The sequence below is a fragment of the Pan troglodytes genome, chromosome 16 (genome assembly GCF_028858775.2).
Source record: "Pan troglodytes isolate AG18354 chromosome 16, NHGRI_mPanTro3-v2.0_pri, whole genome shotgun sequence".
Taxonomy (NCBI): Eukaryota; Metazoa; Chordata; class Mammalia; order Primates; family Hominidae; genus Pan; species Pan troglodytes.
The window spans coordinates 33,226,011-33,249,254 of NC_072414.2; the positions used below are offsets into that span (position 1 = coordinate 33,226,011).

Sequence of the window (23,244 nt, forward strand, 5' to 3'; positions counted from 1 at the left end):
AGCCTGGGAGCGAAACTCCATCTCAAAAAAATAAAAAAAAAGAATTTGGGGGAGAGTAACTTTCATTCAAAACGTTCAATATTAGGGCTGGGCACCGTGGCTCACTCCTGTAATCCCACCCAACACTTTGGGAGGCCGAGGCCGGCAGATCACCTGAGGTCAGGAGTTCAAGACTAGCCTGGCCAACATGGTGAAACTCCGTCTCTACTAAATGTACAAAAAACTAGCCAGGCGTGGTGGAGGGTGCCTTTAATCCCAGCTACTTGGGAGGCTGAGGCCGGAGAATCGCTTGAACCTGGGAAGTGGACGTGGCAGTGAGCCAAGACCATGCCATTGCATTCCAGCCTGGGCGACTGAGCAAGACTCTGTCTCAAAAAAAAGTTCAATATAGGAAAGAAATATGGTTTTTAGAAAAAGAACACATACTTTGACTTACAGACTTAGATTTAAATCACAGTTCTGCTACTTAGGAGTAGTGTGGCTTTGGGCAAGTTACTTTATCTTCCTGACTCTCAATTTCCTCAGCTCTAAAAGGGTATACATAAAACATTGGTGTGAAGAAATGAGAATAATGTATGTAAACAGAGCAGCACATGATATATATGCGATGAATGGTAACTGACAATATTCGCTTTGGTATAACCTCGCCTAAGTCATGTGAGGATGACTGCTCTTGTCATGTTTGAGGGTTAAATACTTCTGTAGCCCTAGTCCACAGAACATGGAAATGGAGAAAAAGCCAGAGTCAGAACAAGGAAATCAATTGGTTGTCACATTCTTTCCTTGCATGTAAATAGCACCTAAGAATTCCTTGCATTTTGTAAGTGCCTAAAAATCTTAACAAGGATATGGAGACCCCTCTAAGTGTTTGTCCCCATATTCAAGTTCTGCAGTATTTGATACTTTCCATTTGCTGTTCACTTTCCAAACTTAATAACTAGGTACGCAATGCTAATGTTCAAGAAATCATTTACTAAGGGACAGCTTAGTATTTGTCCATCAGTTGGCTTATTGACGTAACCTGTGTGCTAAATTCACTGGAATGTGGCACAATCAAATCTGGCTCCTTCCACTTCTGAGTTGGTGCAAGAAACACTTGGCAGCTATTAAAGTGCTATTCTTTGCAGTTATTTGGTATAATTTGCCACAGAAGTAAATTCCAGGAGGTAATATTCTTGCTAGGTTACACCCTGTTACCTCCTGACTTAAGGAGTTCATGCTAAGGGCAATGATCTCTATCTAACTCAAGGTGATTCTCTTGGCAGCCGGGAAGATTTCCAGAGGATTCCAGAACTTGCCATCAACCCACTGGGGGACCGGATCATTAATGCCTTCTTTCCAGAGGGGTGAGTCAGTACAGTTGTTGGACTTCCTTCCTGAGGCTATCACAACCTAAATTATTTGCTGATCTGGAATAATGATATTGGTTGTGCCATCTCAGACTGTGATACCCCCTGATTATATTGAGCAATTCTAATTTTGTCATTTCTAGAATATCTCTTCTGTTCTACCCTCCTGTGTGTTTTAAACTTCAAATAGATATATGAGCCTGTCTTCAAAATTCTTATGCTTATCATTGATGTAAAACTAGACTTTTAAAAAATGTTTATTTGGAAATAATTTCAAATTTACAAAAAAGTTGCAAAAGTTAAAAGTAATTTGGAGAATACTTGTATATTTATTGCCCTGATGCATCTACTGTTATATTGTTAACATTTTGCCTCATTTGTGTGCTCTCTCTCTTAGTAGTAGCCAATAAAAATATAATGCAAGCCACATACGTAATTTTACATTTTCTAGTAACCACATTTAAAAAGTAAAAATAAGTTAACTTTGGTAATATATATTTTATTTAATATATTTAAAATATTATTTCAATATATAATCAATATTAAAAATAACTGAGACCCTTTTTTTGTTTGTTTGTTTGTTTTGAGACAGAGTCTTGCTTGGTCGCTCAGGCTGGAGTACAGTGGTGCCATCTCGGCTCACTGCAACCTCTGCCTCCCAGGTCCAAGCGATTCTCCTGCCTCAGCCTCTGAGATAGTTGGGATTACAGTCACATGCCACCATACCCAGCTAATTTTTATATTTTTAGTAGAGACAAGGTTTCACCATGTTGGCCAGGCTGGTCTTGAGCTCCTGACCTCAGGTGATCCGCCTGCCTCAGCCTCCCAAAGTGCTGGGATTACTGGCGTGAGCCACCATGCCCAGCCTACATTTTTTCATAATAAGTCTTTGAAATCCAGTGTGTAATTTACACTTAAACACATATCAAGTCAGACTGACCATGTTTTCAGTGCACATAACCAGATGTGACAAGTGACTGCAGTATTGAACAGCGCAGCTTGTATACCCGTGCTTACTCTACATACCCTCTCTTGCAGACACTTTTTCCCTCTCTCTTTTCCCTCTCTCTACCTACACATACTCTATGTGTGTGTGTTTATACATACACACATACATGCCTACATGTACGTACATACATACATACACATATATACATGTATGTATATACACATACTTATGTAATTTTTTTGTGTATGTGTGTTCACATAATTGTATTTCTGAACTAGAAATGACCCTTTACCTCTGAATGCACCAGTGTGTGTTTGCTAAGAATAGGGACATTCTTTTACATATCCATAGTATAGGTATCTACTTCAGTAAACTTAACATTGATACAATCCTCTTATCTAATCTATTACTCTGTTTTATTAACATATTATCCAGTTTATTCTAATTTATATTCATATTCCAATTTTGTCATCCAATAATCTGTTTTATAGCACTTCCCTGCCTCCAGTACAGGATCTAGTCTGGGTCAGTTGTCATGTCTCTTTAGCCTCCTTTAATCTGGAACATTTCTCCAGCCTTTATTTTACTTTTGTGATATTGAATAAACATAGTTCTCACCACATACACTTTGTCAAGTAGATTGTTCTTAATGTGGGTTTTTCTAACATGAAACTAGTCTTTTGATATGCTTTACTACCTAATACACTGCCTTCACAGTAGTGAGTAAATATTTACTGATTTGATTAGGTACCTTTTCAACAATAAAACTTACATATAAGCTTGTTTTAAGTAATTTCCTAAACAATCTATTCCTGGTTTATATGGATAGTCTATGACCCACAGGACTTCAAAATATTATATGGGTGCCAGTTTTTAATAATGAGACTATCAATGAGGACACTGTCAGATAAAATGCCTGGAGAGGAAATTTTAGAACTCTAAATTGAGAGCAAAGGAATTTGCTAGTTGAGAGGGTTGGGCATTCAGGAAATGTGAGTGAAAGTCAGAAGCGGGGGAATTAGGTCGGGCAGTTAGTTCATGTAAAGACGGGAATCAAATCACGTTGACTATGAGGAATCTTATGCCCTCTTTCATTTTTTCCTTTCTCTCTCCTTGAACTGCCCTGTTTGTTTCAGGTGTGGTTTTTATGCTGAATTCTTCCTTTTTTCTAATTCCTCTTTTACCCCTGTAAAGCATTGAACCCTATCCAGAGATAACTTTCACAGCTATGCTTTGTATCCAAACCTTTTGCAATGAAAAGTAAACCCAGGAGAGTCACTTTGCCAACTTTTTTTCAGAATTCCTTAGTCACCATTGATTACTTGAAAAAGCAGCTTGTGGGAAGTTGTTTTGTAAGACTAAACTACATTTGCTGTGACTACAATATCACCTGTCATTCTGTCCACCAATCTACTGCTAAGGAAATGGGACAGAGTGCATATGAGGAAGTGGAGGGCTCTACTGGGCTGCACTGCTTAGCTCTTAGCAAGCTGCGACTCTGCTTCTTGCTCTAATCAGATAGATATATTTGGCTTCCGGGTTTTTCTTTCTTCCCTAGGCATATGCACATTGGGGCTTTTTTTTTTTTTTTTTTTTTTTTTTTTTTTTAATTTAAAGAATGAGATTTGAAAGTGGACTATGGCTATTCAATTCCCTTTTACCCAGAAACTTTATGCTAGCAATAATCATTAATGTGTTTTTTCTAGCATATGATTTAAACTTTACTCCACATTACTTGATTCCTCAGATCTGACATTTTTGACCAGATACTGGTCCATTAGCAGTATAGATACATCGAAGAACTAAAAGGTCATTCTTTTGTTTTGTGTTTTGTTTTTTGTTTTTTTGAGACGGAGTCTCCCTCTGTCGCCCAGGCTGGCATGCAGTGTTGTGATCTTGGCTCACCGCAACCTCTGCCTCCTGGGTTCAAGTGATTCTCCTGCCTCAGCCTCCCCAAGTAGCTGGGACTACAGGCTCACGCCACCACGCCTGGCTAAGGTTTCACCACATTGGCCAGGCTGGTTTTGAACTCTTGACCTCAGGTGATCCACCCGCCCCGGCCTCCCAGAGTGCTGGGATTATGGGCGTGAGCCACTGCGCCCAGCCAAGGTCATTCTTTTGAGTACAGATAGCTCACAGGCTAGCCTTTGAACTCTGCCTTTAGAAGGGCTATGAACTGCATGTCTATAGAGCACAGAAGAGACCCTACATACCTCAGCTATTCAGTGGGGCACAGAAAGACTGGGGTTTTTTTTTTTTTTTTAGGTAACCACAGGAACCAGGCCATCTGCCTTAGATAAATAAATTATATTATGTCACATGGGGCATTCTTTTTTAATATTAAAGAACATTCTTCATTCAAGTTTTGAGAATTATTTCTTACAGGGTTATTGATTAGCCTGTGGCACAATGAAAAGATTTTCTCCAAGCTTAAGTACCAAAAAGGCTTTATACACAAGAGGTCTTTCAAAACTTTTTTTTTTTTTTTTTTGAGATGGAGTCTCCCTCTGTCACCCAGGCTGGAGTGCAGTGGTGCAGTCTCGACTCATTGCACCCTCCATCTTTGGGGTTCAAGTGATTCTCCTGCCTCAGGCTCTCAAGTAGCTGGGATTACAGGCATGCACCACCAGGCCCAGCTAATTTTTGTATTTTTAGTAGAGACGGGGTTTCACCATGTTGGCCAGGCTGGTCTTGAACTCCTGACCTCAGGTGATCCGCCCACCTTGGCCTCTTGAAGTGCTGGGATTATAGACGTGAGCCACTGTGCCTGGCCTAAAAGATTATTTAGAGAAAAATTATCCAATTATGAGGGAATAATAAAATCATGATGTGTCCACAGAATTATGCATATGTTTTAAATGTTTCAAAGTATTTATATTGATTGGAGAAATGCTTAAAAGTTAAAAAAAGGCAGGATACTAATACAGTTATCTGAAAAGCATAGAAAAGTTACTAGAAGAAAATGCATTCATATATATATGAGGGAGTCTTGCACCATCACCTGGGCTGGAGTGCAGTGGCGCAGTCTCGGCTCACGCAACCTCTGCCTCCTGTGTGTTCAAGTGATTCTCCCACCTCAGCCTCCCAAATAACTGGCAGTATAAGCGTGAGCCACCATGCCTGGCTGATTGATTGATTGATTAATTGATTGATTCCTTCCTTCCTTCCTTTCCTCCCTCCCTTCCTTCCTTTTCCTTCCTTTTCCTTTCCTTTCCCTTTCCTTTCCTTTTCTTTTTTTTTGACGTAGTCTTGCTATGTCGCACAGGCTGGAGTGCAGTGGTGCAATCTAGGCTCACCGCAGCCTCCGCCTCCCAGTTTCAAGCGATTCTCCTGCCTCACCCTCCCGAGTAGCTGGGATTACAGGTGCCCACTACCACGTCCAGCTAATTTTTTTGTATTTTTAGTAGAGACAGGATTTTACCATGTTGGTCAGGCTGGTCTCAACTCCTGGCCTCAAGTGATCTGCCTGCCTCAGCCTCCCAAAGTATTAGGATGATGGGCATGGACCACCGTGCCCAGCCAGAAAATATATTTATATTAACTATGGTTGTAATTGGTAGAACTCGGATCAGTATTTTTCTATCTACTTTTCTTTTTTCCACATTTTCAAATATATGTTTGCTTTTATAATTAAATAAACTTGGCTGGGCATGGTGGCTCATGCCTGTAATCCCAGCACTTTGGGAGGCCGAGGTGGGCAGATCATGAGGTCAGGAGATTGAGATGATCCTAGCTAACACGGTGAAACCCTGTCTGTACTAAAAATACAAAAAATTAGGCTGGGTGCAGCAGCTCACACCTGTAATCCCACCACTTTGGGAGGCCGAGGCGGGCGGATCACCTGAGGTTGGGAGTTCGAGACTAGCCTGACCAACATGGAGAAACCCCGTCTCTACTAAAAATATAAAATTAGCTGAGCGTGGTGGCGCATGCCTGTAATCCCAGCTACTCCAGAGGCTGGGGCAGGAGAATCGCTTGAACCAGGGAGGCGGAGGTTGCAGTGAGCTGAGATCGCGCCTTTGCATTCCAGCCTGGGCAACAAGAGCAAAACTCCATCTCAAAAAAAAAAAAAAAAATGCAAAAAATTAGCCGGGCATGGTGGCGGGTGTCTGTAGTTCCAGCTACTCAGGAGGCTAAGGCAGGAGAATTGCTTGAACCCAGGAGGCGGAGGTTGCAGTGAGCCGAGGTAGTGCCACTGCATTCCAGCCTGGGTGACAGAGCAAGACTCTGTCTCAAAATAAATAAATAAATAAATAAATAAGGAAAATTAAAAATTAAATAAACTTTATTTTAAAAGCAGCCTTTCCATAATGTGCCTTAATTTTAAAATATCCCTTGGTATACATTACTGCAGGGAAGATGGGGGAGATGTGGGAGGTGGCTGAGGAGCCATTGGGCTGCCTGTGGCTCGCTGCAGAGTTCAAAGCAATGAGTTCAAGTTCTGGCTGTCTTGTATAGTGCTGGCACTACTCTACATTCATTTTTTGGAAAAGAGATGCAAGTAAATTCAATAGATAACTCTATCCCTGGTAAGTCCTGTTACCTAAATCTGGTTAAATCATTTATAAAGTGGGAGTAATAGCACCTGCCTTACAAGGTTGGGGTGAGGCTTAAATGATATGGTACTGTGAGTCCCAAAGTACCATGCGTATGGAAAGAAACCTCATTAAATGAACTTTCAGGCTACCGTAGCTAAAGCTGTTGCCAGTATGTTTAATTCATAAGAAATAATCACTGTGATTGACATGGTGTTGTGTTTGTTATGTTTCACAATCAGAGAGGACCAGGTAAACTTCCGTGGATTCATGCGAACTTTGGCTCATTTCCGCCCCATTGAGGATAATGAAAAGAGCAAAGATGTGAATGGACCCGAACCACTCAACAGCCGAAGCAACAAACTGCACTGTAAGGAGCTAAAGTCTTCTGGCTTAAAATACTTGCTTTTCATTTTTTAAAAGTCATGTATTTACTCACTCATTATTTGAACAAGCATCTACAAGAGCATACTGGTTAAGACCTCAGACTCTGGAGCTAAACTGGCCAAGATTAAATACTAGTCTACCCTTTTTTGGCCGTGTGACTTTGGGCAAGGTACTTAACCTCTTTGGGCTTCAGTTTTCTCTTCTGTAAAATAGGATACTAAGGGGTTCCACATTGGATTGTTGTGAGGATTAAATGAGTTAATAAATGTCAAGTGCTTCACATAGTGCCTGGCATATACTAGGTACTTAATAAGTGTTACCTAGTATCATTATAATTCATTGAGCACCTACCGTGTGCCAGGCACTGTGTTAAGTGCTAGCATGGCAATAGTGAACAAGACCCAGGCCCCACCTTTAAGGAATAATGGCAATCCTCAGCTCATCTTAGAATTTGATAGACACCGGATGTGACTTAAGTAATGGGGGACAGCTGGATACAGTGCAAGATTTAATTTTTATACCCGTGTCTCATGCCTCTTTTCCTTTAATACTTGTTTGCCTTCCCTTCTGCCCTTATTGGTTCATGTACAATATTGCCCAATCCCTTACAACACTTCTCCAGGAAATTGAAATTAAATTTATCTTTTTATTCAGTACAAGTTGAAATTACAGTTGTATTAAAACTGACTGAAGGCTGGGCGCAGTGGCTCATGCCTGTAATCCCAGCACTTTGGGAGGCCAAGGTAGGTAGATCACTTGAGCCCAGGAGTTTGAGACCAGCCTGGGCAACATGGTGAAACATTGTCTCTAATAAAAATACAAAAATTAGCCAGGTGTGGTGGCAGGCACCTGTGGTCCCAGGTACTTGGGAGGCTGAGGTGGGAGAATTGCTTGAGCCTGAGAGGTTGAGGCTGCAGTGAACCTTGATGGCACCACTGCACTTCAGCCCAGGTGACAGAAACTCTGTCTCAACAAAGAAAAGAAAACAAAACAAAATCTTCGAAATAGCACTAGTGGATTTGGGCGTTACATGGTGTCTTAGGATACCTTTAGCTGACTCAGCTGGCTTAAACAATAGGGAACTATATTAGCTCACTTTACAAGTCAGATTAGGCCGGCAGGAGGGTTGATTCTGTTTCAAGAACTAGGGATTTTTCTCTTTACTCTGCCATCCTCATAGTCTGTTTTATCCTAAAGTATTATGGTCACATGACAGCTCTCAGTTGTTAACAGGGCTTTTTTTTTTCTTGTTCACATCTGGCAGTAGAGGAAGAGAGATATATATAGAGAGAGATCGAGACTGAAATTGAGCAACACTCCTCCCAAGCATGGAATGTAAGTCCTTCCCCTCACTTTGATAAGTCAGTTCAGGTCAGGAAAGTGCGAGTGCCGAGGAGATTAGGCTAATGAGATTCCCCTCCTGATGCTGTGGTTGGGGTTCTGCTAAGGAAAAAGGTTGGAATGCCACAGAAATGGCAGACTTCAGGATGAGATAGAATAATAACAAAGTGCTATGCAGGTTATGCTTGGTTTTATTTTGTTTTTGCTTAATTTTTTGAGATAGGGTCTCACTCTGTCACCCAGGCTGAGTGCAGTGGCGTGATCACAGCTCACTATGGCCTTGACTTTCCTGGCTCAAGTGATCTTTTTGCCTCAGCCTCTCAAGTTGCTGGGACCACAGGCGTGTGCACTACACCCAGCTAATTTTTTATTTTCTAATTTTTTGTAGGGACAGGGTCTCACTATGTTGTCCAGACTGGTCTCGAAATCTTGGACGCAAGCAATCATCCCACCTTGGCCTCCCAAAGTGCTGGGATTACAGGCATGAGCCTCCATACCCAGCCTGTTTTTTTCATTACATACTTTAGTCTTGGCTGTTGGATTAACTTTTATAGGAAGCTAAAAATTAATTAGAATTCTGTTGCAGTCTATGTATAGGGATCACATTCATGTAATTAGACCAGTAAAACCGAAGCTATTCTAATGCCAAAGAAAAGACTAGAAGAGTCCGAGAAGTCCTCAATTTCTGTCTAAATGTGTTGCTTCTCTTTGAAGTTCCCACAGGGCTATATAAGCTGTAGCATGGTGCCTCTTACTGTAGACTGAGAGCAATTGAATGTCATATACCTAGCAATACATTTGCCACTGAGACACATTTACCTTAGAGAAAGGGGATGTGGGCCAGGTGCGGTGGCTCACGCCTGTAATCCCAGCACTTTGGGAGGCTGAGGCAGGCGGATCACCTGAGGTCAGGAGTTCGAGACAAGTCTGGCCAACATAGTGAAACCCCATTTCTACAAAAATACAAAAAAAATTAGCCAGGCATAATGGCGAGTGCCTGTAATCCCAGCTACTCAGGAGGCTGAGGCGGGAGAATTGCTTGAACCTGGGAGGTGGAGGCTACAGTGAGCCGAGATCATGCCATTGCACTCCAGCCTGGGTGATAGAGCGAGACTCTGTCTCAAAAAAAAAAAAAAAAAAGGAGATGTGTTACTTAGAAATCTGGGTTTACAGGCCAGGCATGATGGCTCATGCCTGTAATCCCAGCACTTTGGGAGGCCAAGGTGGGTGGATCACTTGAGATCAGGGGTTCAAGACCAGCCTGGCCAACATGGTGAAACCCTGTCTGTACTAAAAATACAAAAAATTAGCTGGGCGTGGTGGCGGGCGCCTGTAATCTCAGGTACTCGGGAGGCTGAGACAGGAGAATACTTTGAACCTGCGGGGCAGAGGTTGCAGTTAGCCAAGATTGCACCATTACTCTCCAGCCTGGGCAACAGCAAAACTCCATCTCAAAAAAAAAAAAAGAAATGTGGGTTTACAGAGGAGTGGAACCAAATTTTATTATGGGTTATACTTTGCATAGAATACTGTCTTCAGGAACTCTGAGAACACACTTTGTTCTATTTCTTTTCTAAGCCACGGTGAGAGAATTTTAATCACGATCAGCAAGGCTGAACTATGCCCATGTAGGCACAGGCCCAAGCACACATAGTGCCACTCTGCTCTTCTGTTTGTCTCCTGGAAGTGGTACCTTATTGCTTTCCTCTTTGGATTGGTGAGGTTATAATAATGCTTTCTGTAGGCCAGGCGTGGTGGCTCATGCCTGTAATCCCAGCACTTTGGGAGGCCGAGGTGGGTGGATCACCTGAGGTCAGGAGTTCGAGACCAGCCTGACCAACATGGTGAAACCACGTCTCTTCTAAAAATACAAAATTAGCCAGGCATGGTGGTGCATGCCTGTAATTCCACCTACTCAGGAGACTGAGGCAGGAGAATTGCTTGAACCTGGGAGGCTGATATTACAGTGAGCCGAGATCACGCTATTGCACTCCAGACTGGGCAATAAGAGTGAAACTCCATCTCAAAGAATAATAATAATAATAGTAATAATAGTGCTTTGTGTAAAAGGTACAACCCTATCTACAGGTGGATAGTGTTTTAAAAAAAAAAGTGAAAGGTATAATTCATCTTAGGCCCAGGGCATGGTAAGTAAGAGAGAATTCTAGAGGTCTACAGGTTTTCCTTCCCACATTCTAATTGTCTTCTTAAATGGTTTAAGTTTTTATAACACATAATGATGTGGAAATAAAGAGTCTACATTAGAATATTTTTCTTGGGTGTTGAGGAGTATAGGCGGAGTAGAGCTTGGGAGAGTAGCCAGGAAGAAATAGCAGCATTATTCAAAGAATCCAAAAGGTAGAAGCAATCCTAGTGTCCATCGACAGATGAATGGATAAATAAAATGTTGTGTACACACACAATGAAATATTAGTCTGTATTAAAAAAGAAAATTCTGAGGCCGGGAGCGGTGGCTCACACCTGTAATCCCAGCATTTTGGGAGGCCGAGGTGGGTGGATCATGAGATCAGAAGTTCGAGACCAGCCTGGCCAATGTGGTGAAATCCCATCTCTACTAAAAATACAAAAATTAGCCTGGCATGGTGGTGGATACCTGTAATCCCAGCTAGTCGGGAGGCTGAGGCAGGAGAATTGCTTGAACCCGGGAGGCAGAGGTTGCAGTGAGCTGAGATTGCGCCACTGCACTCTAGCTTGGGCAACAGAGCAAGACTCCATCTCAAAAAAAAAAAGGAAATTCTGGCAAATGGTACAACATGGATGAATCTTGAAGACATTATGCTGAGTGAAATAAAGTGGATATAAAGGACAAATATTGTATGATTCCTCTTATGTGAGGTTTCCAGAGTGGTCAAATTTGTAGAGACAGAAAGTAGAACGGTGGTTGCCCAGGGCTGGGGGATGGTGGTGGTGATGGTAATGGAGTTATTGTTAAAAGGGTACATTTTCCGCTAGTGAAGATGCAGAAGTTATGGGGAGATGGATGGTGGTGATGCTTGCACAACAGTGTGAAAGTACTTAATGCCACGGAACTGTACCTGTAGAAAAGGTTTAAATGATACATTTTATGTATATTTTACCACAATAAAAGAAGCAGCCGGGCATGGTGGCTCATTCCTGTAATCCCAACACTTTGGGAGGCCAAAGTAGGCAGATTGCTTGAGGTCAGGAGTTTGAGACCAGCTTGGCTAACATGGTGAAACCCTGTCTCTACTAAAAATACAAAAATTAGCTGGGCGTGGTGGCACATACCTGTAGTCCCAGCTACTCAGGAGGCTGAGACAGGAAAATTGCTTGAACCCGGGAGGCAGAGGTTTCAGTGATCTGAGATCGCACCACTGCACTCCAGCCTGGGTGACAGAGCAAGACTCCGTCTCCCAAAAAGAAAACAAAAAAGAAGCAATAGCATTGATTGAAGTAAAGGTAAAGGTTTGTAGCCTGGGCAACAGAGCCTGGGCAACAGAACCTGGGCAACAGTATCTACAAAAAAAAAAAAAAATTGAGCTGGGCATGGTGGCACATGCCTGTATTCCTAGCTGCTCAGGAGGCTGAGGCAGGAGGATCACTTGAGCCCAGAAGTTTGGGTCTGCAGTGAGCCATGATTGCACCACTGCACTCCAGTGACAGAGTGAGGCCCTATCTCTTAAAAAAAAAACAAAAAAACATAAAAAAGGAAGGTAAAGGTTTGACTGAGATCATTCCTTTGGTTTTTCATTAAACAAATGTTTGAGCACCTACTACATGCCAGGTACTATTTTAGGCCCAGGATACAGTGATGAATAAATCAGGTAAGGCCCTTGCTTTCTTAGAACTTATGATCTAATAAGAGAGACAGACTATAGAGAAGACGGGTGAATAAACAAGATTTATTGTGGTGACAAGGTCTGTGAAGGAAGTGAATACATGAGATGAGAAAGGCATAGGGAGATGTCACTATAGAAAGAGTGGTCAGTGAAAACCTCTCTGAGGAGTTGAAATTTGAGCTGAAGGCCCAGGCACAGTGGCTTACACCTATAATCCCAGCACTTTGGGAGGCTGAGGCAGGAGGATTGCTTGAGCCCAGGTGTTCAAGACCAGCTGTCTGGGCGCAGTGGCTCATGCCTGTAATCCCAGGGCTTTGGCAGGCTGAGGCAGGTAGATCACAAGGTCAAGAGATCGAGACCATCCTGGCCAACATGGTGAAACCCCATCTCTACTAAAAATACAAAAATTAGCTGGGCGTGGTGGCACATGCCTATAATCCCAGCTACTCGGGAGGTTGAGGCAGAATTGCTTGAACCCGGGAGGCGGAGGTTACAGTGAACCGAGATCATGCCACTGCACTCCAGCCTGGGCGACAGAGCAAGACTCCATCTCAAAAAAAAAAAAAATTTAGGCCAGGCGCGGTGGCTCACGCCTGTAATCCCAGCACTTTGGGAGGCCGAGGTGGTTAGATCATGCGGTTAGATCATGAGGTTAGGAGATCGAGACCATCCTGGCTAACACGGTGAAACCCTGTCTGTACTAAAAACACACACACAAAAAATTAGCCAGGCATGGTGGTGGGCGCCTGTAGTCCCAGCTACTCGGGAGGCTGAGGCAGGAGAATGGCGTGAACCCAGGAGGCGGAGCTTGCCGTGAGCTGAGATCCCACCACTGCACTCCAGCCTGGGCAACAGAGCAAGACTCTGTCTCAACAACAACAAAAAAAAACAATTTATCTAGACAAAGACCTTGCACCTTTCACCAGCCTGGGCAACACAGTGAGACCCTAGCTCTACAAAAATTTTTAAAAATTAGCCAGGTGTGGTGTCTGTGGTCCCAACTACTCTGGAGGCTGAGGTGAGAGGATCCTTTGAGCCTGGGAGGTTGAGGCTGTAGTGAGTCATGATTGTGCTACTGCACTCCAGCCTGGGAGACAGAGCAGGACCCTGTCTGAAAAAAATAAATAAATAAAATAAAATAAACCAACCAAATTAAACAGAGCAGAAAAAAAATACATATATATGAAGTCTCTCCTAGCTACTTCCTTTCTCTGGAATTCTGATATATACCTTACAAGGAGTAAATTAGATTTTAAAATTACTTTTATGTCATCTTAGTGGACTCACCATTTTATTTTGGAGGGGAGTGATATTTAAACCTGTAGATATTAATCCATGTTCTTATGCCTTTGTGCCTAATAATCGCTCTGCCTGGAATGACCACCCCTTGTCTCATTTCTGTTTGTCTTTCAAGGCCTTGTTCAAATGTTACCTCTCCTTGATATTTCCCCAGCTGCACCAGAAAGCCACGTCTGCCATACACTTTGTTCCCCCAGCATTTTGGATATGTCGTAGTGCTTAGGATGTACTCGAGAGTCGTGTGTCTTGCCCTCCTCTACTAGATAGTGAGTTCCTAAGGACAGAGTCTAAATCCATGGATCTTAATAGCTCTAGAGCAGTGGATTTGGGCCTTTTAGTATTTGCAGCACTCTATTTAAGATCCTTAATCTTAGTGGCATTCTTGAAGTGATTCAAAACCTAAAAACCAAGCTAAATTCAGTTGTGGGACAAGACATTCACATCCTCAGGCTGGCGATTTGTCACAGCACCTATAAAATCACCCAGTGTTATCACCCTATTCTCTTGGTAGCCCTTCAGCAACATGGCAGAAATCTAATGATTTTGCTTTCTGATTTCTATCTCATGGACCCAGGCAAAGTTCTCCTATCTCCTAGTTTCTAGAAGGCTTAAAGAGAAAGAAACATGATAAGGCCAGGAGACCATCTGAGCCATCATATTTATTTGAAACTCAATTTCTTTACCTCCAGGACTCCCAAGTGGTAGAGAATTACTTGAAATTTGAGACAATTTTGCCCAGGAGGCTCTATTCCCAAAGCTGTGGTCAGCTCTCATGGTGCCTGTGTGGTGCCTATTGTTGGTTTTCCCTGAGTGGTACCTGGTAGATTTGATGTTTGTGTGAGGTGACCTAATTTACAGAACCACGTAAGGGGTGTTTTGGGGGGGGCCGTTTAACATTCTAGGTTAAGTAAAAGGACATTTGGCTTTCTTTGTATGAAGTTTTCTGATTTGTTGGAAGAGGGACCATACTTCATCTCATCTAAGAACTCATCAATTCTCAATTCTTCAGTGTTACAACTTTTTTAAAGCCCTACAAGTAATGGCAATTGTTCTTGGAAAATCGATTAATTGGCTGTCAGTTTTCTGTCTAGTGTCTTATATATTTAGTTCCTTGAGAAGGGGCAACACACTACAGAATTTTGACTAACTTTGTATTTTTCCCTTACAGTTGCTTTTCGACTATATGATTTGGATAAAGATGAAAAGATCTCCCGTGATGAGCTGTTACAGGTATGTGGAGAGCTCCTCAAGAACTTGTGCTTGGACTCTGCCTGCTTATTAGTGTGGGCAGGAACTATTCTTTCCTTTAGTAAGCATTTATTTAATACCTGCTATGTGCAGAGTCCTGTCCTGGTTATAAGACAAAGGAGATGACCTGGGAAAACTTGAAATGGCTCATTGTGTTTTCATAGACAGATGTCTCCACTATTTAAAAGCTAACTAGGCTGGGCATGGTGGCTCACGCCTGTAATCCCAGCATTTTGGGATGCCAAGGCAGGCAGATCACCTGAGGTCAGGAGTTCAAGGGCAGCCTGGCCAACATGGTAAAAACCCATTTCTAGTAAAAATACAAAAATTAGCCATCGGCCGGGTGCTTTGGCTCACACCTGTAATCCCAGCACTTTGGGAGGCCGAGGCAGGTGGATCACCTGAGGTCAGGAGTTCGAGACCAGCCTGACCAATATGGCAAAATCCCGTCTCTACTAAAAATACAAAAATTAGCCAGGCATGCTGTTGGACACCTATAATCCCAGCTACTCAAGAGGCTGAGGCAGGAGAATCGCCTGAACCTGGGAGGTGGAGGTTGCAGTAAGCCGAGATCGTGCCATTGCATTCCAGCCTGGGCAACAGAGTGAGACTCCATCTCAAAAAAAAAAAAAAATCTATTTCATGAGATTGTAGAACGGAGTAAAGGAGTGGAGGAAAGGAAGTCTATGAGCCACTGGGCGAGAGGCCCTTTCCTTTCTGTGGAAAAGCTCAGTTCTTACCATCTGAAGACAGAGGTGGCTGACTGCAATAATAATATAAGGAGTCAGAAAGGTACCCTGTCCCCCATTTCATATTGCCTAAGAACCAGCCTTTCCATATTGCGTGACAGTCAAATTGTTAAAGTTGCTTATTTTGTTTAAGGAAGCAATTTTCAAAGTATGTTCACACCCTAAAGATGTTAATAGAATTCCCAGGGGCCCAAGGATTGGTTAAGTTTAAGACAGATTTGGTGAAACAGTGTTAAATTCTCTTACTCAATTCTCGCAGCCTTTTAATTGTGCTTGTTATTTTTCTCAGAAGGGGATTTAGCATTTAACTCTTCAAGGATTTTTATGTTTTCTTGTGCCATACTTTAGGAATAGTTGGCTTAATGCAGCACTTCAAAGAGGACTACATTTTGGGTGGGATTTCAGAAAGCCCCACCAAACTGATTTAAATCAATAAGGAACTGGTTAGGCTCACGCAACAAGAATGTTTGGCATAGATTGTCCAGGCTGGTACAGTACCTAACTGATGTCCAGGAACCAGGCTTATTCTGTGTTCTTGCCCTGGCATCCATAGCTCATATTACTCACCTCATGGCTCCAGGGTGGCTGCAGTGCCACCAGACAGAATGAGGTAAGAAGAATGAGGAAGGGCAAAATGCAAAGGACTCTCCCTTAGTCTTTGTCTTCTTATCCAGTCACCTAGATAAGTTCTGCTTACATCATTGCCTAGATGAGAAGATAAGGGTTTCAGCCTTTTAGCTGTTACTTAGTCACATGATGGTAAAGATGGGGATACATTCTGAGATATGCAATGTTAGGCAATTTTGTAGTTGTAGGAACATCATAGAATGTACCTACATGAACCTAGATGGTATAGCCTACTACACACCTAGGCTATGTGGTGTGGCCTATTGTTCCTAGACTACAAACCCATGCAGCACGTTACTGTTCTGACTACTATATGCAGTTGTAACATAATGGTAAGTATTTGTGTATCTAAACATATCTGTGGCTGGGCATGGTGGCTCACGCCTATAATCTCGGCGCTTTGGGAGGTGGCAGAGGGAGAATTGCTTGAGCCCAGGAGTTGAAGGCCTGCCTGGGCAACACAGTGAGACCTCATTCCTACAAAAAAATTTTGAAAAATTAGCCAAGTGGCTGGGCGCAGTGGCTCACACTTGTAATCTCAGCACTTTGGGAGGCGGAGGCGGGCAGATCATGAGGTCAGGAGTTCGAGACCAGCCTGGCCAACATGGCGAAACCCCATCTCTATTAAAAATACAAAAATTAGCTGGGTGTGGTGGCACATCCCTGTAATCCCAGCTACTCGGGAGGCTGAGGCAGGGGAATCGCTTGAACTGGGGAGGCAGAGGTTGCAGTGAGCTGAGATCGTGCCATTGCACTCCAGCCTGGGCAACAAGAGTGAAACTCCGCCTCAGGGAAAAAAAAAAAAAAGGCATGGTTGCACACACCTGTAGTGTAGTACCAGTTCCTTGGGGGAGGCTGAGGTGAGAGGATCACTTGAACTTGGGAGGTGAGGCTGCAGTGAGCCACATTCGCAACCCAGCACTCCAGCTTGGGCAACAGAGCGAGACCCTGTCTCAAAAAAAAAACCCAAAAACAAATACTTACATCTAAACATGGAAAAGGTACAGTAAAAATATGGTATTGTAATCTTTTTTAACAAATTTTTTGGCCAGGCGCAGTGGCTCATGCCTGTAATCCCAGCACTTTGGGAGGCCGAGGTGAGCGGATCACGAGGTCAGGAGATCGAGACCATCCTGGCTAACATGCTGAAACCCCATCTCTACTAAAAATACAAAAAATTAGCCTAGCCGGGCACGGTGGCAGGCCCCTGTAATCCTAGCTACGCAGGAGGCTGAGGCAGGAGAATGGCGTGAACCCAGAAGGCAGAGCTTGCAGTGAGCTGAGATCGTGCCACTGCTCTCCAGCCTGGGCAACAGAGTGAGACTCCGTCTCAAAAACAAAAAAAAAAAAAGGAAAAAGATTTAACTTTTAGGTTCAGGGCTACATATGCAGGTTAGTTATGTAGGTAAACTCTTGTCATGGGGGTTTGATGTACAGATTATTTTGCCACCCAGGTACTAAGCCTAGTACCCAGTAGTTATTTCTTCTGTTTCTCTCTCACCTCCTACTCCACCCTCTGGTAGGCCCCAGTGTCTGTGGTTCCCCTTTTTGTGTCCATATGTTCTCATCAAAATACAGTATTATAATCTTATAGCACCACCATTATATATGCAGTCGGTCATTAACCAAAACATTATTATGCAGTGCATGACTGTATTTGAGGGCATCAAAGGAAAAGGAGGATGGTGATAGCTTTATTTTTAATCTTAGTAAAGAGTCCCTCTGATTCCCAAGGCCCTTGTAATTCCTGGCTCTTGGTCTTCCAGGTGCTACGCATGATGGTCGGAGTAAATATCTCAGATGAGCAGCTGGGCAGCATCGCAGACAGGACCATTCAGGAGGCTGATCAGGATGGGGACAGTGCCATATCTTTCACAGAATTTGTTAAGGTTGGTCACTTACTTCTTGTTTGAAAAAGTTACGTTTTAGTGGCTGGGCGCGGTGGCTTACACCTGTAATCCCAGCACTTTAGGAGGCCAAGGTGGGCGGATCACGAGGTCAGGAGTTCAAGACCAGCCTGGCTAACATGGTGAAACCTCATCTGTACTAAAAATACAAAAATTAGCCAGGCGTGGTGGCGCGTGCCTGTAATCCCAGCTACTTGGGAGGCTGAGGCAGGAGAATCGCTTGCACCCACGAGGCCAAGGTTGCAGTGAGCCGAGACCACACCACTGCACTCCAGCCTGGCAACAGAGTGAGACTCTGCCTCCAAAAAAAAAAAAAAAAAAAAGTTACGTTTTACTGCACAGGAGGAAGGGGGGAAAACATTACTCAGATAAGAGCTTGGGAGTGTTGTAATCTTCATAACCTTTGTAACTGTTACTGGTTTTCTCCCCCAGGTTTTGGAGAAGGTGGATGTAGAACAGAAAATGAGCATCCGATTTCTTCACTAAAGGAGACCAAACTGTTCCTTGCGGTCTAGTATTTAAGAACTGGAACTTGAAAGTCCTCCTTCTACCAACTCCACCTCCACCCCCTCATTCCCCTTCTCCCAAAGTACTACTGCTGTTGCATGACAACCCCAAATATGTTCTGTCAACACAAACCTGCCTTTGGTGTATAAACAGGGCATTACAGAATGGTACACCCTATATATTTCTGTTCAGTATCCATTCACTAGTTCTTCATTTATAAATATCATCTTCCCCATTCTGCTGCTGAATGCCACACATCCATCCAGTCTGAGAAAGTGAGAGAGGCAACCATGCCAAGAACAAGCCAGCAAAGCTCTTTCACCAGATGTAGACTGTAGCCCTGCTGCCTTCCCTCCAGCGAGTCTGCCAGCATGCTTCTTCATCCTTTTTATATGTTCTTTGCTTCCTACTTCCCTGTCTTCCAACATACTGTTCACTTACTCTGGCAGTCTTTCTGCTTTTCATTAAGCCTCAAAATCTCCTCTGTTCTACTTGGCACCACAAGCTATGTCCTATATATGTATTTCTGACTTGGCAGGATAGTTCAGGGGTCTGGCAGTTTTTATTTACCTTCATTATTAAATGGGCCTCTGGGATGTTGCCTCTCCAGGAGCTTTTTGGTAATCAATACTTCTCTCAGAAGTATGAGACCATCCTCTGCACTCTGCTCTGTCATCAAAGGCTGCTGGGTGGAGATACCCTTTTTGAAAGGTGGCCTTGGTGGGAGGTATGGAGTCAAGTCTTCTAGGTTGCTTGCCCACATCACTCTATCTCTGGCCTCTGATTCTCAACTTTGTACCTGTGTGGCTCCTCTTGTTAGTGCAATGTTGACTGTTGAAAAAGCAGCAGTATGCTTACAGGTTTGCTTAGTTTGGGGACACCGTTACCACCAGAATGGCTGCTCTGACAATATGCCTAGGGACTTTCTCATGGCTTTTTTTTAACAAGGAGGCTGGGCACCCTATAAAGCCTCATGCATTCACACCTTTGCAGCATGGTTTATGCCTCAGTGTTATGTGCACTGGAATGTTTTCCACTTCACATTTCCAAGTAGAAATATTAGTGTTACGGAAGTGCCTAATATCCCAGTCCAAATTTTTTTTTTTTTTTTTTTTTTTTTTTGAGACAGAGTCTTGCTCTGTCACCCAGGCTGGAGTGCAGTGGTGCGATCGCTCACTGCAACCTCAGCCTCCTGGGTTTAAGCGATTCTCCTGCCTCAGCCTCCCAAGTAGCTGGGATTACAGGTGTGCACCACCATGCCCGGCTAATTTTTTGTATTTTTAGTGGAGACAGGGTTTCACCATGTTGGCCAGGCTGGTCTCGAACTCCTGACCTCGTGATCCGCCTGCCTCAGCCTCCCAAAGTGCTGGGATTACAGGTGTGAGCCACCACGCCTGGCCCCAGTCCAAAATATTTAAAGATTGTTTCCTTAGTGTCTTGAAGTTTTGCACAAAATTCTTTTTTTTGAGATGGAGTCTCACTCTGTCACCCAGGCTGGAGTGCAGTGGCGTGATCTTGGCTCACTGCAACCTCTGCCTCCTGGGTTCAAGCAATTCTCCCACCTCAGCCTCCCAAGTAGCTGGGATTACAGACGTGTGCCACCATACCTGGGTAATTTTTGCATTTTTAGTAGAGAGGGAGTTTCACCATGTTGGCCAGGTTGGTCTTGAACTCCTGACCTCAGGTGATCCTCCTGCCTCGGCCTCCCAAAGTGCTGGGATTACAGGCATGAGCCACCGTGCTCAGCCGCAAAATTCTTTATGAATTTTACACTTGGCAAATGTTAATGACGGAAGCCACAGTCTGCTCCTAATACATGTCCAAAGCATTGACTGTTGTGTCATTAGCTGCCTGGTTACATTAGCTCCCTGGCTCCTTGTTTAGACCACTGCTAATCCCTTAAAAACAAGAGGTCTGGCACTAGTAGCACAACCTAAGGTGGCATTACAGGTCTTTGAGCGAGCCACAGCAACTTTTCTGCCAAGTCAGCTTAGTTTAGACTTAAGTGAATCAGGCTATTGCTATCCTAATGTATGTCTCTATGAGTGTATTTAGCCACACATCTGCCCTTGGCTGACTTTCTGACTCATTGCTTGCTTGCTTGTTTCCTTGCTTTGGAAAACTATTGAAGATTGCTAAAAAATACCACTGCAAAGTGATGGAAAAGGGTGGAGAACAGGGGAGTAGCCAGGCTGGATGGCTCAAATATAAATGAATGAGGAATTCTTTATGAAGTATCAGTCAGATTTTATGATTAAGTGATGTAATATAGGAATTATGTAAAAGGGAAGAATGTCTGATACTGATCTATTAGAGAGGTACTTTAGAGGCTTCTTGATTGGCATAAAGTTCCTAAGGTTATAGCTTTTCCCCCCTTTTGGCTGTATAGCAAAGTGTTTTAATCCACGGTTGTGCCTTATTGTTCCATTAAAATTGTATCTTCGATCCATCAATAAATACTTGTGGTTGAAACAAAATAACTTTTGTCCATTTTACAAGAATTTTATGTAACTTAGTCCCTTCAAGTTTGAAATCACAGTGTCTCCCTTACTCAAGTTTATGTCTGTACTGTCAGCTGCAGTCTACTCTGCTGCTGCCTGGATACATGAAGTGGAAACATTCATCGAGGGGCCAACACTTTTGGCTTCGACATGGTTTTGTCAGCCGTGGCCACTTCCCATTCATTCCAGCTAAGACGCAATTTCTATTCTTGACTCCCTGACTCCTTAAATGTAGAAAAGCCTAAAAATCCAGTATATGTCCATTCCTTAAGTTGCCCACCTCCTCATTCATGTGCAGCCTCAGCGGTGACATACTCTGGTTTTACATGGCTTTTTCTTTTCATTTCTTTTTTGAGATGGAGTCTCACTCTTGCCCAGGCTGGAGTGTAATGGCACAGTCTTGGCTCACTGCAACCTCCGCCTCCCAGGTTCAAGCAATTCTCCTGCCTCAGCCTCCTGAGTAGCTGGGATTACAGGCACGTGCCACCACACCTGGCTAATTTTTGTATTTTTGGTAGAGATTGGGGTTTCACCATGTTGGCCAGGCTGGTCTTGAACTCCTGACCTCAGCTGATCCACCCGCCTCAGCCTCCCAAAGTGCTGGGATTACAGCCGTGTGCCACCGCGCCAGGCCAGGAACCTGCATTTCTAAGAATCCACCCAGATGACAGCCCTCTTGGTGTTTGGCAAGCACAGTGGACCTACACTGCCTACGCTGGGCCCCGCTTGTCATAACCCCGAAGAGGAGCCACCCCACGTATACCCTCCCTGCTGTCACGTGTCCGTGTGAAGAGACCACCAAACAGGCTTTGTGTGAGCAACAAGCCTGTTTATTTCACCTGGGTGCAGGTGGGATGAGTCGGAAAAGAGAGTCAGCAAAGGGTGGTGGATTATCATTAGTTCTTACAGGTTTGGGGATAGGTGGTGGAGTTAGGAGCAATGTTTTGTGGGCAGGGGGTGGATCTCACAAAGTACATTCTCAAGGGTGGGGAGAATTACAAAGAACCTTCTTAAGGGTGGGGAGATTACAAAGTACATTGATCAGTTAGGGTGGGGCAGAAACAAATCACAATGGTGAATGTCATCAGTTAAGGCTATTTTCACTTCTTTGTGGATCTTCAGTTGCTTCAGGCCATCTGGATGTATACGTGCAGGTCACAGGGGATATGATGGCTTAGCTTGGGCTCAGAGGCCTGACACCTGCCCCTCTGGGAAATGATGCAGAAGAAAGGATGCCCTACAGTTGGGTGTAGCAAACAACAAAACTGCCAGTTACAGCAGGTTTCCTCTATGCAGGAGGGCCTTCAGAAAAGTGACGAATCCTTCTCTCCTGTATTGACCAAAGCTGTAAACAGCAGGACAACGTTTGGGCCCTTTAAGAGTCAAAGACAGAGACAAACTGGAACCATTAAATTTTTTCCCTAGGTGTTGTGCTACCCCTGGATTAAAAGCCTGGGCGCGGTGGCTCATGCCTGTAATCCCAGCACTTCGGGAGACCGAGGCGGGTGGATCACCTGAGGTCAGGAGTTCGACACCAGTCTGGCCAACGTAGTGAAATCTCGTCTCTACTAAAAATACAAAAATTAGCTGGGTGTGGTGGCATGCGCCTGTAGTCCCAGCTACTTGAGGGGCTGAGGCAGGAGAATCGTTTAAACCCGGGAGGCGGAGGTTGCAGTGAGTCAAGATCGCGCCACTGCACTCCAGCTTGGGCGACAGCGAGAGACTCTGTTTCAAAAAACAAAACAAAACAAAAACCCTCGGGCCTGAGAATGAAATTATTAGTACTACAGTTTAACCTAACAGTGGCTTAAAATAGTCACGCGGCCTAGCCACACTATCTTACCACGTGGTACAGCTTCTACGGCGGAAATTTTACATTCTTTATAATTGAATTACAAAAGCATTTCTCCGTGTTACCTCAATTCTGGGACCCAATCCGGATCGAAAGAGTGGGGCGAGTGCTATTGATTGACGTGCATTCCAACCAACCTACGACGCAAGGAGAGCGCGCGCGAGCAAGACGA

The 23,244-nt window shown here is 43.8% G+C and overlaps 1 protein-coding gene across 1 annotated transcript in view; it reads left to right on the forward strand.

The window, feature by feature from the left end:
• The window catches only part of CHP1 (calcineurin like EF-hand protein 1), a 45,668-nt gene extending 24,469 nt beyond the window's left edge, over positions 1-21,199 (forward strand). Inside the window, exons 3-7 of the mRNA XM_523056.8 lie at positions 1,266-1,346; positions 7,076-7,203; positions 14,850-14,911; positions 18,072-18,194; positions 18,645-21,199. Coding sequence (XP_523056.2) covers positions 1,266-1,346; positions 7,076-7,203; positions 14,850-14,911; positions 18,072-18,194; positions 18,645-18,698 — 448 coding nt within the window. The 3' untranslated portion in view covers positions 18,699-21,199. The remainder of the gene's footprint in view (positions 1-1,265; positions 1,347-7,075; positions 7,204-14,849; positions 14,912-18,071; positions 18,195-18,644) is intronic.
• Positions 21,200-23,244: the final 2,045 nt, after the last annotated feature.